General features: G+C 33.4%; 1 protein-coding gene across 1 annotated transcript in view; it reads left to right on the top strand.

The window, feature by feature from the left end:
* LOC149962929 (ATP-binding cassette sub-family C member 3-like) overlaps positions 1-15,116 on the top strand; it is a 66,737-nt gene that overhangs the window by 38,083 nt on the left and 13,538 nt on the right. Inside the window, exons 13-18 of the mRNA XM_090180257.1 lie at positions 3,077-3,264; positions 4,920-5,096; positions 6,840-7,007; positions 8,049-8,275; positions 10,483-10,561; positions 12,333-12,866. Coding sequence (XP_090036383.1) covers positions 3,077-3,264; positions 4,920-5,096; positions 6,840-7,007; positions 8,049-8,275; positions 10,483-10,561; positions 12,333-12,866 — 1,373 coding nt within the window. The remainder of the gene's footprint in view (positions 1-3,076; positions 3,265-4,919; positions 5,097-6,839; positions 7,008-8,048; positions 8,276-10,482; positions 10,562-12,332; positions 12,867-15,116) is intronic.

Raw genomic sequence — 15,116 nt, 5'->3', positions numbered from 1 at the left:
GATGATTTATACGGGTACTGGGAACAAATAAATGATCCCAAACGGTTGCCCTTTCGATCACCGTTCCCGCTATCTGATGCGCTAGTGACCGCCGCCATGTCTGACCAAAAAGAATTAACTTTGCAAAGTACGATATCCGAAGCGTCGGTCGTAATCAAAGCGCCTGAAACTCGAGAATTGGACAGACTCAAATATTTCATTAATTCGCACATTCAACTCCTTAAAGTGAACCAAAAACTCTTCGAATTAATGGGTTACGTTATAAGCGATAATTATCGTAAAATTTACGAAATATTGTATAAAGAACCATGCACACCCAACAATTTATTTCTATCGGATGAACATGAAAGGTTTGATACCGTTCTACGCGTCCAATTACGTAACAGCATTTAAAATTATTGAAGATTTTAAAGAAACAGTGGCCAACCAAAATATGTTTTGTGTATTTAACTTTTACAATTTGTTCACTATGGTATCTACAAACCATAAATATATTAAAAATAAATTGTTTTATCTTTAAGCGTTTTTTTTCATCCGCTTAATGTACTGTAACTTTGAATATATAAATAAAACCTTATAATTTGTATACACTCTGCTCTTTTTTTTTCCAAAACACTTTTACCGATGACCACCCGCTATTTTACGGTACCCTTTTACAACCCTTAGGGGTCCGAAAGTGTTTGAAAGTGTTTGAAAGTGTTTGTCGGCGGAAACCCTATTTATTACCAACTCGAAAGACAGGGGTCAGACATTCACCGGTTTTGACGGGCCCATTTAACGGTTTATAGCTGTTTGCATAACATCGTGTCAGTCCAGGGCAGATAACCTATTGGCCCAGGTTTTATGAGGGTAACATCGTAAATCATCTAGCCTATTGACCCTAAAATGGGGTGCCTCCAGCTATTGACCTTTTGACCTACCGAAAATGTACGCAAAATGGGGGGAATGCCTACCCCACAGGGGCCTGTTTCACCCCCGTTTCCCCCGCCCGCAGGGGCCCCTATCGGTACACACACTCACTTATCTCTAACACTTGTCAGTAAATCCAAGCGTATTGTTTATAGATATAAAAAAATTGTTATATAGCCGCTTCTCCAGCTTGTCTAACTGTAAAAAATGGGATTATTGAAGTAATATGCCCATACTCCGCTCGACATATCCATCCACGTCAGTGTTTCTTTCAGGCATCTCTCCGGGGGTGCGAAGCCCCCCCCCCCCCGGTAAACGTCTATCGCCTCCCCGGAGATTCCCCTTTTTCCGTGCATGAAGTGCTACGCTCACCACTGGATACCGGCACCCCCGGATGTCTGGGAAACCCCCCCGAAGAAAATTTTCTGAAAGAAACACTGATCCACGTGACGCGCCATCCAAATTACCAACATTCTGCTCAAAGCTGGTAAATGGAAAACTTCAATTAAAAAAACCCACGACTATTATATTCAAATCCAAGGACAACTTCACAATGCGCGTATAGATTATTTCGACTTTGTAATTTGGACCCCTCGCGGTATGGAAGTGGAAAGTGAGCTCAAACAAATAAAGAAATTAATTAATAATTATTTGTCGTTTCCCACGCTCAATTGGATTACGTGAGGCTGAAAGTTTCTACGTGGGAGTAAAAAAATCCGAAAAAGTCACAAAATCCCGAAACAACGAGAATAGCAATATCTTCGAGTGAAACAAAAAAGTCGAGAATTATAGAAAATTAACTGACAAGAAAAACCAAAAACAGCCACAAAACCCCAAAAATGAGATATAACAAAATCGAAATAGAACGGACAAAAATCGGAAATTAATCAACAAGGTTATAAACGGAAATCTAATGATCCATAGAATATGGATGGAAGAAAGTGTGCCTAAATTTTGGAAAACAAAATTGTATTTGTAACAATTAGGAATCTAGTCGGTTCTTCAATACACTTTTTACTTACGCTATTATGTCGTGATTTTAATATATATTGTGTTTCTGACATTTTATCAAATATTTATACCGAAAATTTGCCCTGCATATCGAGTTTGCTAATTATCAAAAAAAAGATGTAATAAAAAATTAGCGATATGAAATGTCATAGTTATAGTTATAACGTTAGGTATGATAGTAACTATAAACAAATTATACTTTGGTTGCAGCCAATTAAATCAAAGCCAACGTAATGGATGTTCAACGTGACTTAGCCATAGATCTATCAGACCTTCAAAGCCTTAAATTTAAAAAATAGAAATTAAAGTACCTCACAGCATAATTAGTTTTAGCTCTATTCTGGCAGCCAAGGGGGAGGGAGTGCATTTATACATTTCAATGGCACGAACCATATAGGTAACTTCCAATGGTGGAGACAAATAGTAGATATATATTGTTTATTATATACCCTATTTTGCTACTTAAACCAAACATTAAGTTTCCTCGACTAATTAAAATCAGTTTCCACTACTAATCCTAAGAAAAACCCATTATTTATTCTTATTTCGGACGTCTAGCAGACGAAATTATATGTACACGCATATATGTTAATCTAGTAACACTGACTATCGTAAGATGGCGCTACAGGCTTAGGTTAAAGTTTTAGCTCGAGCTACGTTACCATAGGTGTGACAGGGAGCCCGTATTGCGGGAATACAGTTTTCCATTCCAGGATACGGGTCATTCAGATTTCTAGATGGTCCTATACAAAAAAGACCCAAACCAAAAATAACACACAGTTTATCTCACAGAGATTTAATTTTTCACGGTTTATACAAAAATAAGTGAGATTCTGAAATTTTTATGCTGGCTAAAAGGAGCTAAATTTTTTCCTAATGAAGTGTAATTATTCCTTAACCTTAAGTTAACTTGAAATTAATTTTTCAGATTATTTTAAAGTACTGCCTATTTGCTCTATTTCGAAAATGATTAGTTTCAAAATTGTGATGATAATTTAACTGGCTAGTTTTACCTTAATTCGAGGAATTGAAGTGAACTGCCTATTATTTCAAAGCGTTTTTATATACAGATTTTCCTTTTGTTAGGATGCAACTGAGTATATGGGTTTTATTTAATATGAATTGTTTATGAGTTAATTACTGTTTTCTTTTGAAGCAATCGAATTTATTGACGGATATTTCACTTGGGATTCTTCGTACGAGCCCGTTGTCCATGGAATAAGTCTGGAATTTGAAAAGGGGATTTTGGCTGCTGTTGTGGGTAAAGTCGGATCTGGGAAAACATCTCTGTTGTCGTCTGTTCTTGGTGAAACGGAAAAATGCCGCGGAGAGATCTGTGTGAATGTAAGATAAGAAATTCGATTTTTATTTACTTCATGGCCATTCCCTGACTGAATGGTGCACAGTGTCACCCCAATCTCATTAGATTTTATTCAGAATAATTTCATTCTTTGACTTGGCCTGCTTCTATCAACAGCACAATTTGATCTCGACAATTTATTTTTCGGTGTGACACTTATCGGAGTAATACGCGATGCTTACAACGTATGACCTGAAGTAACAAATAAGTGTGACACTTATTGGTGGCTGTTCAAATATGACCAAATGTAACAAATAAGTGTGACACTTATCGGAGCAGTACGCGATGCTTGCAACGTGTGACCAGAATTAAACAATAAGAGGGACACACAACGTGTGACTATTAGTAACAAATAAATTTGATACTCAACGTCTGACCAGAATTAACAAATAAGTGTGACCACAGAAGTAACAAATAAGTAAAAGTCCAAATAAGTATGGCCGTGGATATATATTGGTTATGTCACCGGCGTTGCAGGTTGCTGTAAATAGCTCAAACAAACTTAACACATCAGGAGGATTGTGTGTATTCCGACCGTCGTACGTCTTGTTCTTTCGACGTTCACGATGGATAGTCGCAAACGGCCCAAGTTCCTTTCATGTTATCACTATTAAACTTTCTTTTGTAAAATTTAAACGATGTTGCAGTTCCTTAATAAGTTGTCCTTTACAACGATAAACAAGTCTTAAAACCAGTTAAACGGAATATACATGCTATGGTTTCGGTACCTAACTAATTCAACATTTCTTCGTTTCGTTTTCCTTGGAAAGCTCACAAAAGAGTTTCAAAATTTGTGCGACCACAAGGCAATTTACCTTTAATGGAATTAGAGTAAGTCTACAAGGGTGAATACGCAAGATGTCCTAAAAAGATAACTTACATTTTTGGCACCATCACTAAGTCTAATTTTGTTGCCCAATTATAAACTCTCTTTCGGTAATGCCCGCCTTCAATCGGTTTAAGAGTTCTGAATTGTCTGTTTCCGTCGAGAAGGACAAAAATTATTATAACAAATACAAGCCAAAACGTTGACGGAAAATCGTTGTTAAAATAACATTGGTGGGTAGCGTGAATGTTTTGGTATAACCGGTCACTAATGTGGTTTTAGTTGTGATTCATTCCATTCCTTATGAAGTGAGCCTAGTTGAATAAAATAAGTCCTTGGGTAAAACGCAACCTATCAAAAAAACCTGTGGCAAATCAATTAGCGTCGTAATTAACACAACCATCGTGCTAATAACATAGGTTATGATATTACATGTAGCTATGTTACGCACGTTAGACCGTCTTTGATTGCTAAGTAATGCCTGATGTCTCTTAAACCATTTCAATCTTTGCAATATAAAATAGAGTTGAACTCGAGTTAAATAAATTTAAGGTTCATATGCCGGTTATTGAGCTATTTAAGTTAAACCGCTTTGTGTGGAGCTCCTGAACGGGTACAGTTAAATGGTAAATCCATAGGACATTTTAAATCAGTCCAACCGTAAAATTACTCCTTTAGCTCATCACGTGGAGTTTCCTGTCACCCTATTAATTTATAAAATAGCGTAGAAATGCTTTAAAATAGTGAAAACTTTATTGTATACCTGGTTTCAATTTCCATTGTACACTTACTGGCTAAATTTAATCACCGAAGGGAACTGTGGCTTATTGTCCTCAACAAGCTTGGATTCAGAATGAATCTTTGAAGAACAACATTTTGTTTCATCACGATATGGACCGAGAAAAGTATGAGAGGATTCTGGAGGCGTGCGCTTTAGAAGAAGATATTGACATTCTTCTTGCTTTCGACGAAACAGAAATTGGCGAAAAAGTAATTTAATTCCATTTGGGTTCATTTATAATTCTTTCAACATTGCATTGAGCGATTTTATTTAACCATAATAATAATAATAATGTAAAATAACAAAGAATACATTTTGTTAGCGTACATTAAATTGTGATTAAAAAATAGATATGCATTAATTATTCCTTATGACTTAAATGTAGTGGGAAAAATTGTTTTAAAATACCATTAAGTTTTAGATTTCAGAGATTATTTAAAATATTCTATTATTGTAAATGATTTGATCGTGTTATGTTTAGGCAAATTTTATACATTAATGGATAATATTTCGAAAATACAAAAAGCTCGAAGTCAATTTTTGACCTTACTGAATTCTTTAAAGTGAACAAGAGAAATTAAAGAAATTGAAATTTTGGGAGAGTTGAAATAACGCTCAAGCAGATCTGACCGCGGCTTTTGAACAGAACCGTTTAACATTAACAATTTCTTTATATTCTTTAAGTGCGCTCCACTCATTTGTACGGAGTTAACTTGACAGTTGGCGGTCAGTCAAATTAATAACAGAAAAACTATATCTGTCTAAAGACAACACATATTTGTGTATAGCTTTTTTGTCCAACAATAAAAAATTTAAATGAGCTAACCAATTATTTCATACAAAGTTCATTTTTATAGCAGTGCGTTATTAAACTTTGATCATACGCCTCTGATATAAAAAGTAATTAGCTTATATTGTAGTTGAAATATGCGAATTTCAATCAATATAGGCTTTGAATTTGGAGCTGGTAGGTTCAAATGGAATCGTATATGTATAAATATGTATCTTTGAAACCAAAAAAAAATCTAATAAGTTGAACATTAATTCAAAAACATTGATACAATTTGAAAACTCTAAAAAGGGATAATATGTACATTATATAAAACCTCTATCTTGCGCACACAAAAAGGTTTGTTCTTGAGAAAAAGATCCAAAATGTAAGCATGTTATATAATAATAATAATAATAATAATAATAATCAGCTAGGCTAATACCCAAGGCACCACCTTAGGCCTAAGTCAACATGCGACTTTTGAAGCCTATAATTGTGTCAGTTTAAATTTTTTATATAATGACATAAATTCTGATTTGAAAATATTTTAAAAATTAATCTCAACAATAACAAATAGAAACAATAAGATTTTAGAAGAGAAAAATGTAAAACAAGCAAAAACTTTGCGTCATTTTATTACAAAGACGTAAAAAACTTTAACCTTCCCCATAAAAATAGACAATTTGCTCCATCATTACAAAACTTTAAATTTCATTTGATTAATGTTTTCTTGAACTAGCCATTTATTTACAATTAACAACATTTAACCTTTTTGGGTTAATTGTTGTTATTTTTGTGTTATGTAAATTCAGTATTATTTTAAATAGATGAAATATTTTATCTAAAAAGGGCTAACAAGCTTTATTTATCCTGTAAAATTATATATGAAACTTGATGATGATGATAAAACGTACAGCGACCACCAAATCATTTAAAATTTAGTGCAGAAAATATTTTATGTAAATTTAGTATTGCAATTATAATATTCTGTCAATATAAATGCAATTGTAGCTTTTCAAAATCAATTATATAATTAACTGCACTAAGAATATCGGCAGAATGTATTTAATTTAAGGTATTTGTTTTAGTATTATCTCTATAATATCAATGTTCAAAATCCAACAGCCAAACTGTACAGAAATCTCTTGAAATGATTGTTAACCGTATAATATTTTTGCAGGGAATTAACCTTAGTGGGGGACAAAAGCAACGAGTGAGCTTAGCCAGAGCCGTTTACTTGGATCGAGACATCTACTTGTTGGACGATCCTTTGGGCGCGGTAGACACTCACACCGCTAACCATTTATTCGAGAGGGTGATTGGCCCTAATGGACTACTTCAAAATAAAGTAAGCTACACTTTTTTATATTGCAAACACTGCTCACCCATTCAATAACTTTTGATCCCGGATACATCGGAGAAAAAAATAATATTTAATCTGAAATTCCGTAATGATTAAACTTTGCAAGCTCTAATATAAATATTTTTCAGAGTGGAGTCGACACTCACGGTTTTTGTCAACTTTTACAAATTAAATTTTCAACAAATTAGCCCTAGCCCAGGAAATCTATATAAATAAAAACTGATGTTTGTATATATATATATATATATATATATATATATATATATATATAAACTGATGTTTGTATATATATATAAAAACTGATGTTTGTATATATATGTGTTACCTTCTATGCACGCCCAAGATAAATGTCCGATTTGCACGACATTTGGCCTGTGGCATTGTGGCCCCTACCGCCAGGTTTTAGGGGCGTCTTGAGATTGTTATTGACCACAGTACCAATAACCGGTGACCACAAGACCGAAACCTCTGACCTCACGCTGTCAAGAGACGCTGGCATTCATGCGCTGTCAAGAAAGAGACACGGGAGTTACTGTTTATCTCTCTCTGTTTTGCCTCACTTACATGTAGCTGCTGCATGGCACGACCTTCAACCCTTTTCGCTTGCGTTCGTTCTTTTTTCTCAGCACCCCCTCCCTCTCTATCTGTGTCACGCAAGATATGATATTTTGCACTATTAAACGTTAGCAATTTAAAAAAATGCCCATTTACTATTTAAAAATAATTTAATTTGTATATTGAAAGTATAGTGCATGTTGTTTCCGTTTTCTAAACCCCAATTTACTTAACTAGCTGAAGTTACTAATAAATAAGAATAATGCCTATAGTCAAATTTCTCTTACGAGATATGTATTTTCAAAGTACCCACTTCCTAAAGTAAGAATTTTTTTAATTTAGCTTTTAGATAATCAGAACCTAAGTAAATCGACAACGTTTTGTGACAAAATTTCATTATGGTTAATTTATCAAAAATAACACGAGTGTTTAGACTTACATGGAATAACTTAATTTTAAAACTTGTTTCAGACGAGAATAGTGGTAACCCACAATTTGTCTCTTCTTCCGCATTTCGATGTTGTGTACGTGATGGATAATGGTAAAATAGAAGGCAAAGGGACATACGAAGAATTGCTCGAGAAAGAGGGTCCTTTCAAAGATCTCTTAAATGAGTTAAACAAAGAAGGAATTAACAACAAAGGGATGGTTCAGACAGAAAAATCGATAGCAAACATAACGAAATATACTTCAAAAAGGTAATTCCAATGTTCTATTCTGAAGTTAAAAGACTGCGGTGATATTCAACGATTTCCAGCAACTCCCTTTAAAGAAGGCGTTTTGCTACATTTTTCAAGGATTTATTTTCTTCTTTGCAGTTAGAAACACTGAACAAAGCTTAGATTATCAAGAAACTTATTTATAGATAATTTATTTTTATTATTACACAATAATTAAAATAATTCGAAGTCCAATGGTAGTAGGTTCGATTCCTGCCCGAGGTGATATGATTTTTCTCATTCACTCTGGTATGGCACCACCCGCAGAGGTATTCCTTGATTTAAATGATACTTCGAAACTTATTTACCCTATATCAATGGGTATGAAATACTACGCTATAGCAAATAAAAACTAGTACAGTGTTGAACCTCTTTAAGCGCTTTAATGCTAGTACGCAAGAAGATTTTTAATTCTTACAAATTATAAGATAACTAGACAAAGCATTCATACTTGTTATAATTTGATTGGTAGCTGATCAGTCCAATTCAAACAAATTTTTTTAATGTTAATTAAATAAAAACAAACGAATAAAATATTAATGCTGTTTAATGTTTAAATATGTTGACACTAAATTTAACTCGCGTAAATATTTCGGTTAGACCCTGAAATTAATCCTAGAAATTAAATAACCGATAGAAAATAGTTAAAAGTATAAAACATTTTAAATCAAATACTCTTTAACATGTAAACGATTCAAATTCAGAGGTGGTACCAGAAGGACGATTGTCATGCTATTTAAAGGTTTAATGTGATAAAAGTCAGCTTTAATGCCCGCACTAGAACAGGGTTGTATCGAAGCATTTCTTTGGTTCGGAACAGACGATGAACCTAACTCGGTACGTCTAATGAAAGCTAGAATAATGGTATTTTTGTGGTTTGCAGGTGAAAAAAGAAGTTCAAAAACTGATAATATTACTTTGTTATCCATTTATCGCATTTTCTTATTTATAAATATAATTAAGTGAATTATTCTGTCGACCGATTGTAAATGTCCAACGAACCTTGACCTCACTTTTACTTGTCGTTGAGCCGAATTTCATGTCTTAACTAAATTTAAAACTTAAAAAGGAACGAAATCTTACTTCGTTTTGTCACAATGAGACGCTTATAGAAATAAATTTTGCCATCGTAAATTTCTGATGGAGCGACTCTCAAGTCGCCAGTGTATGACAGACTTTGAACTGATATCACGCATTAATCTTCAACCCGAAGTAAATAGCCTTCAGAATTTTCATTATTTGTCGCTTCGTAACCAATGTAACTGAATAATTGTTACCTACTCTAATCAAGCGCTTTTTAAAAAATAAATAATTTGGGATTGAATATTTGAGCTTTTTCATAACAGTATAATTTATATCAGAAATTATTTAAAAAAAAATTATCTTTAAAGGGCAAATATAAGGTAAAATACCAGCCGGCTGCTGGCTGTATTCAATGCAAAATTCTTTATATTCCGACCTCAAAAACTACCTATGAACGATTGCGACTTAAATTGTTTTCTGTTAATTGCTATTATGGCAAGATAACGAAGACCGAGGCCGTTATTTCCACAATGACGTTGATTGGGGTGTTTCAACTCTAAACCATTTTGCCCAGATTTTTCTCAAACATATTAATTCTTCTACAATAATGGTATTTACAAATATATTTGTTTAATGCGATAGTTCTTTTTCAAATGCTGAACTAAGTTCCGCGAGGCAAAGAGTGAGATTCCACACCTCATGTTTAAACTTTTTGGCATTACTATTTTTACTTAATGATTTCCAGTTTTTACTCTACAATCCGAAACAGAACAGAATTATGGGAGATGTCGCTGTTTTTAGTTATGTTTAAGCCATACAATTTTTGTTATGTATCACAACTTTGAAATATTTTGATAATCTCTTGTCTTAATTGACCATTTTGTTAAGACAAATATTCATTTTAGATTCCTAAAATCCTTTGAAATTCATTTGGCAGATATTTGCTCAGTTTTCCTTACAGCGCAATTTCAATGATTTGTGTGCATATGAACTGGATAATTAGTCGCCATTGTTACAAAATAACTGGTCAGGTAATAAATAGGATTTATCAAAGACTTTGATCCGTAGACCGCCACACGCTGATGTCCACTCTGACATATAATTATAATTGCTTTAAATTTATTTTATTCTAACCTGATTAAAAAAATTCTTTGCAAATTCAGGGACCAAAATTTTGAAGGAAATAGTGAGGAAATCGTTGGAAAAAAGATATTTTCAGAGGAAAATAATATTCAAAGTAGAGTAAGTATTTTGTAAACATTTGTAACCCATCATTAATTTCTTAAAAATTTTTGACAACCGTCACTTCATTTAAATAATCTGGAAACATATTTGAGCAGAATGCCTTTCTAATGTAGACGAATCAATTTGGTTAGTTGGTAGACATTTTTGCTGGAAGGCAATCGTTCGAAAAACAAAGTTGAGAGTCTTCTTATAGTGCAGATCAATTCGTCAATCTTTCATCAAAGTTTTCTTACTTACGGTTTTGTAACAAAGTAATTATCCACTTCCGTCATGAGACCTCTGAAAAACCGGTCTTACTCGGTTGCTGTAGTGCGCTTTCAAAAGTTGCTTACAATTGTAACTATGAAGCTAAAGTTTTCGGAATTCCGGCTGGAAGTGGATAAATGCTGTTGACTTCGCTCAGGGCAGTAATTTCAAATTAAGGGTACGATGTCTATAATACCTTTGATTTATGGCATATTTTCGGAGCTTTCGAGTATAAACTAATAATTTATCGTGTTTTTGTATCTGAGTCTCCTAAAGGCTATGCCTTACTTCGAGAAATATAGAAGGGAATTTAATTTTTATTTTGGCTCAACGAGATTTTTTTTATTACATCTACTAGACTGATAACTCGGAAAAAATACTAATATTCCATAGTAAAATGTATCGTATTCTACACATGACTTGTATTAAATGAGGTTCGACATTGCGCAAGAATATATTTTATTGTTCTAGGGTTGTGAATAACGCACTGAAAGTAGCGTATGCACATTTTTGATAACAAAAACGATTGATGTGTGAGTGACAAAGCTTGTTGCTTTGGAATTCAGCATTACAAAAACTAACGAGTAGACTACCCGAGGTGAAAATCACCGATTTTGTTAGATGGTTATGTAGACCTTATGGTAACATGAAATTTCACCAAGGGAAAAGTTGCAATGGGCATTAGTTTTGCCATGGCAACCGAAAATGGGAATCTGAGCGCTTCTAAGAGTCCCCCCCCCCCCGTGAAAATTTTCCAAACAAAAAAAATAGATCAAAATTGACAAGTGAAATTAATTTTATGATATTTTGATGAATTTTGGTTAATTTGATCAAAATTGATCAGAATCGGTAAAAATTGAGAAAAGCGAATTATACAAATAAAAAGTTGTATTTACCAACTAATCGCTAAATCGACGGTAATAAATGAATTTTATCAAAATTAATAAAATATAATTTAGTTGTTTGAATTTGATCAAAATTAATAATTTTAATTAGAATTATTATTATTAATTTTTAGAAGTGCTCAGATTCCCATGAAATTTCTTGTTGCCATAAGGTCTACGTACCCACCTAGTTTCAACAAAATCGGTGATTATCACCTCGAGTAGTCTCCTCGTAAGTGATCTTTCAATATGTCATTAATTTGTTCGAATCTCTGTTTATTTTCGTAAGATATTTCAACCTTTCCTATACAATCATTTTGTAGTATTATTTTTGTTAAACTACCATTAAAATATTTTATATTTTTAGAAGATTTATATTTTGCATATAAATAAATTAGATGGAAGTTAGACCACCGTTGCAAAGTTAAATCGTTATTTACAAGAGTTTGAACGTTTCAACTCAAACGGGTGATCTGTGAAAACGTACGCAGCGTTCTTAAGACCGTTTTCAACTGTGCAACAGTGCTTTTTCTTTTCATCTTACAGATATCAAATGTGTCCTATGTTTAAAAACCCGAATAGAATCACTTTATCTCAACGTTTTCAGGTATAAACAATTTTTTTCGTTTGTTTTTCAGGGATTTGTTTCAGTGGCATGGCAATATATCAACCTAATTGGTTTAAAGAGCTGTTTGGCAATTTTCTTTGGCTTTTCTGGCGCTTATGCTTTATCTGTGTTTTCCAATTACTGGTTGGTGCTTTGGACTGCAGATGTTCAGCCTTCTTACGTGGAGCAGAGCAATGCCACTATGTCGAAAATTAAGAGACTCTCAATATTCGGAGCAATTAATCTGGGGCATATTATTATGACCTTAGTATCAGGAATCATTTTATTGATTTTTAAGTTAAACGCCGCCGTTAAAATAAATCAAAAACTACTAGAGTCAGTTCTTCGATCACCGTTAGCCTTCTTCGACACAACTCCAGTAGGACGTATCCTCAATCGCTTTACATCTGACATCCAGGAAGCCGATCAAGGAATGAACCTTTATTTGCTGATGAGCATCACAGTGGCATTTCAAACGGTATCTTTATTAATAGCTGTAATGGTTGAAATTCCATTCTTTGCGTTGGCGATTGTGCTTTGCCTAGTGCCTTTCATATTTATTAAAGTAAGAACCAATTTAATTCTCATTTAGTAAAAAACATTTGAGAGTAATTAAAAGAGTAATTGTTTGCAATGGAGATTACAAGAAAAGTAGGACCGTACTAGTTACATAAAAGTAAATATTTTAAACCAGTTCTTTGGTTCTTATCAGGTTGCGTTTACTAACATTAAGGATTAATTTTAATGAGAGTTAATGTTGAATGTAGTAATTTGTCTACCTTATTGTGCTCAACATCAATGTTACTTCTCTCCTGACGCAAGACTGAATTTTGGAGAACTTTTTTTAATTTTAAATGCGAATCGCAAAGAATATGACCAGCCGGGGTTTTTTTCACTGATTTGATAAAAACTCAAGGATTCAGTAGATCTTAATACTATTCTAAAACGCCCAAATGAGAGCATTCAAATGGGCTATAGTTTTTCCAGTGAAACGGACAATATTTATGAAACAGACAATCATCGACTTCAACGGAAAAAAATTTGAACCTAAAAAAAACAATTGAAGTATTTCTTTCGAAGGTTAGACTATTTCTGTGTGTATTCCCCGAATTATTGGTTAAGGCGAGCAAATAAGGGTAAATTACAAAAATTAGGAAAAGGGATAAAAAACAAATTTGAAGAAATTTGTTTAGGGTTTAGCTACTTATCTACTTATTCGCTAATTTTTTCATCCTTTACAATGCAGTCCATAGCCGTGGTTCCATTTCGTATGTACTATTCACCACCACTCTCTCCCCCCCTGTCGGTTTTCCGTTGCTACGCAACTCGTTAATGTTTAGGCTTAGGGACTGGTGCAGAGATGTTTCAGCGATTCTTGTTCATCGGCGACGCTGTTATTTTTCCGAATTTTTATACCCAAGTCAATGACCAATAGGAAAGCTCGATTTTTGACGCAAAACGCTATCACGTGGTTATGTATGGCTTGCATTTTGACGATGAAAGCCTGGTTCTTTTAATTATTAATTTTCTGACTCTAATTTTATTATTAGGTTTTAGAAATTTTATAGTTAAATCCGTAATTTTATTAAAATATATTTATATAATATAGCCATGAAAGGCAGCAAATCAGTTTCTGAAGAATGATAGGTTATTCAAAATCTTTTTTAAATCAATAAAATAGTGCATGAAAATTAGTTTCTTTTTATTATATAATTTTCTTTATCTTATTATTTATTAGATTGGTTGCATTTATTTCACAGTTTAATGGTTTTGTTATTTTAAAAATATATTTTTATACACCTTTTAAATAATGAATAAAAATACGATTAATTACCATTCTAATGCAACATTTTCCGAAAAGTATTCTCTATTAGAAAATGAGCCTTATCATTTTGGTTTTGGAAAAATATTTATTTAAAAACTTAGCTGATAGCAATTAAAATATGTTCATGGAATGTTCCATTTGCGGTTTTACTCTAGTCGATTGGGTCGAGATCTATGACGTCAGAGACATATTCAGAGCCAATATTGAGCAATCAAATGGAAAACGCTATTAGTGTTTCGTAAATCGTGATTGTGGTTAGGCCTTGGCTCTGACAATAATTTGACAAAAACATTTTTCGGAAAGCGATAATGAGCTAGAAACTCAAATTTTAATAATGTAAAAGATTGTGGCCTATCGTGTTGAAATATTTATCTTATTAAAGTAGGTAAAAAGCGTTTACTTCTCAATTTATTTCCCGAACTCTTTGCGTACCACAATCAGCCATTGTTTTTGTGAGCTTTTCGGCGGCTAGCGACTGCCGTAGACCTCTCGCAAAACAAACAGAACGCTTTCCTGTTTATTTTGCGATCGCGATGTCTCTGCACACCGATTTGGCGCGAAGCTCGTGACTTGTCGAAACCACGCCCCCTTTCTGTTAATTTAGCGAGGAATCGCTATTTAGCGATTCTTAAAAACGTCAGTAGTGAAATATTGCCGCTTCTGGCAGCTAACATGATAACAATGAAAGCGCGAAATTTGGATGCCATGTTATTATTGTATTTTCCCGTGAACTTATGATTAGAGGGCATTTGTTTTTTTATTAATGATTTAGGCTTTGGTTGGCGACCATTTTGTTTTCTAACATGTTTAGTCCTCTAGAGGGCATTTGGTTTTTTGTTCAAAGGTATCTAGGCTTTAGTTGGCAGTCATTTAGATTTTTTTCTTACCTAGTTCAGGGTTGACAATTCGTTTGTTGGCTATGGGATAAATAAGCTTAAAATTAAATTAAAAAAATCGGTTTTTAGTATTATTCTTTATTAATACCATGCA

The sequence above is a fragment of the Leiobunum rupestre genome, chromosome 1, assembly GCF_980474605.1.
Source record: "Leiobunum rupestre chromosome 1, qqLeiRupe1.1.hap1, whole genome shotgun sequence".
Taxonomy (NCBI): domain Eukaryota; kingdom Metazoa; phylum Arthropoda; class Arachnida; order Opiliones; family Sclerosomatidae; genus Leiobunum; species Leiobunum rupestre.
The sequence above is the reverse complement of the archived record's forward strand: the minus strand, read 5'-3'. Positions and strand labels throughout refer to the sequence as shown.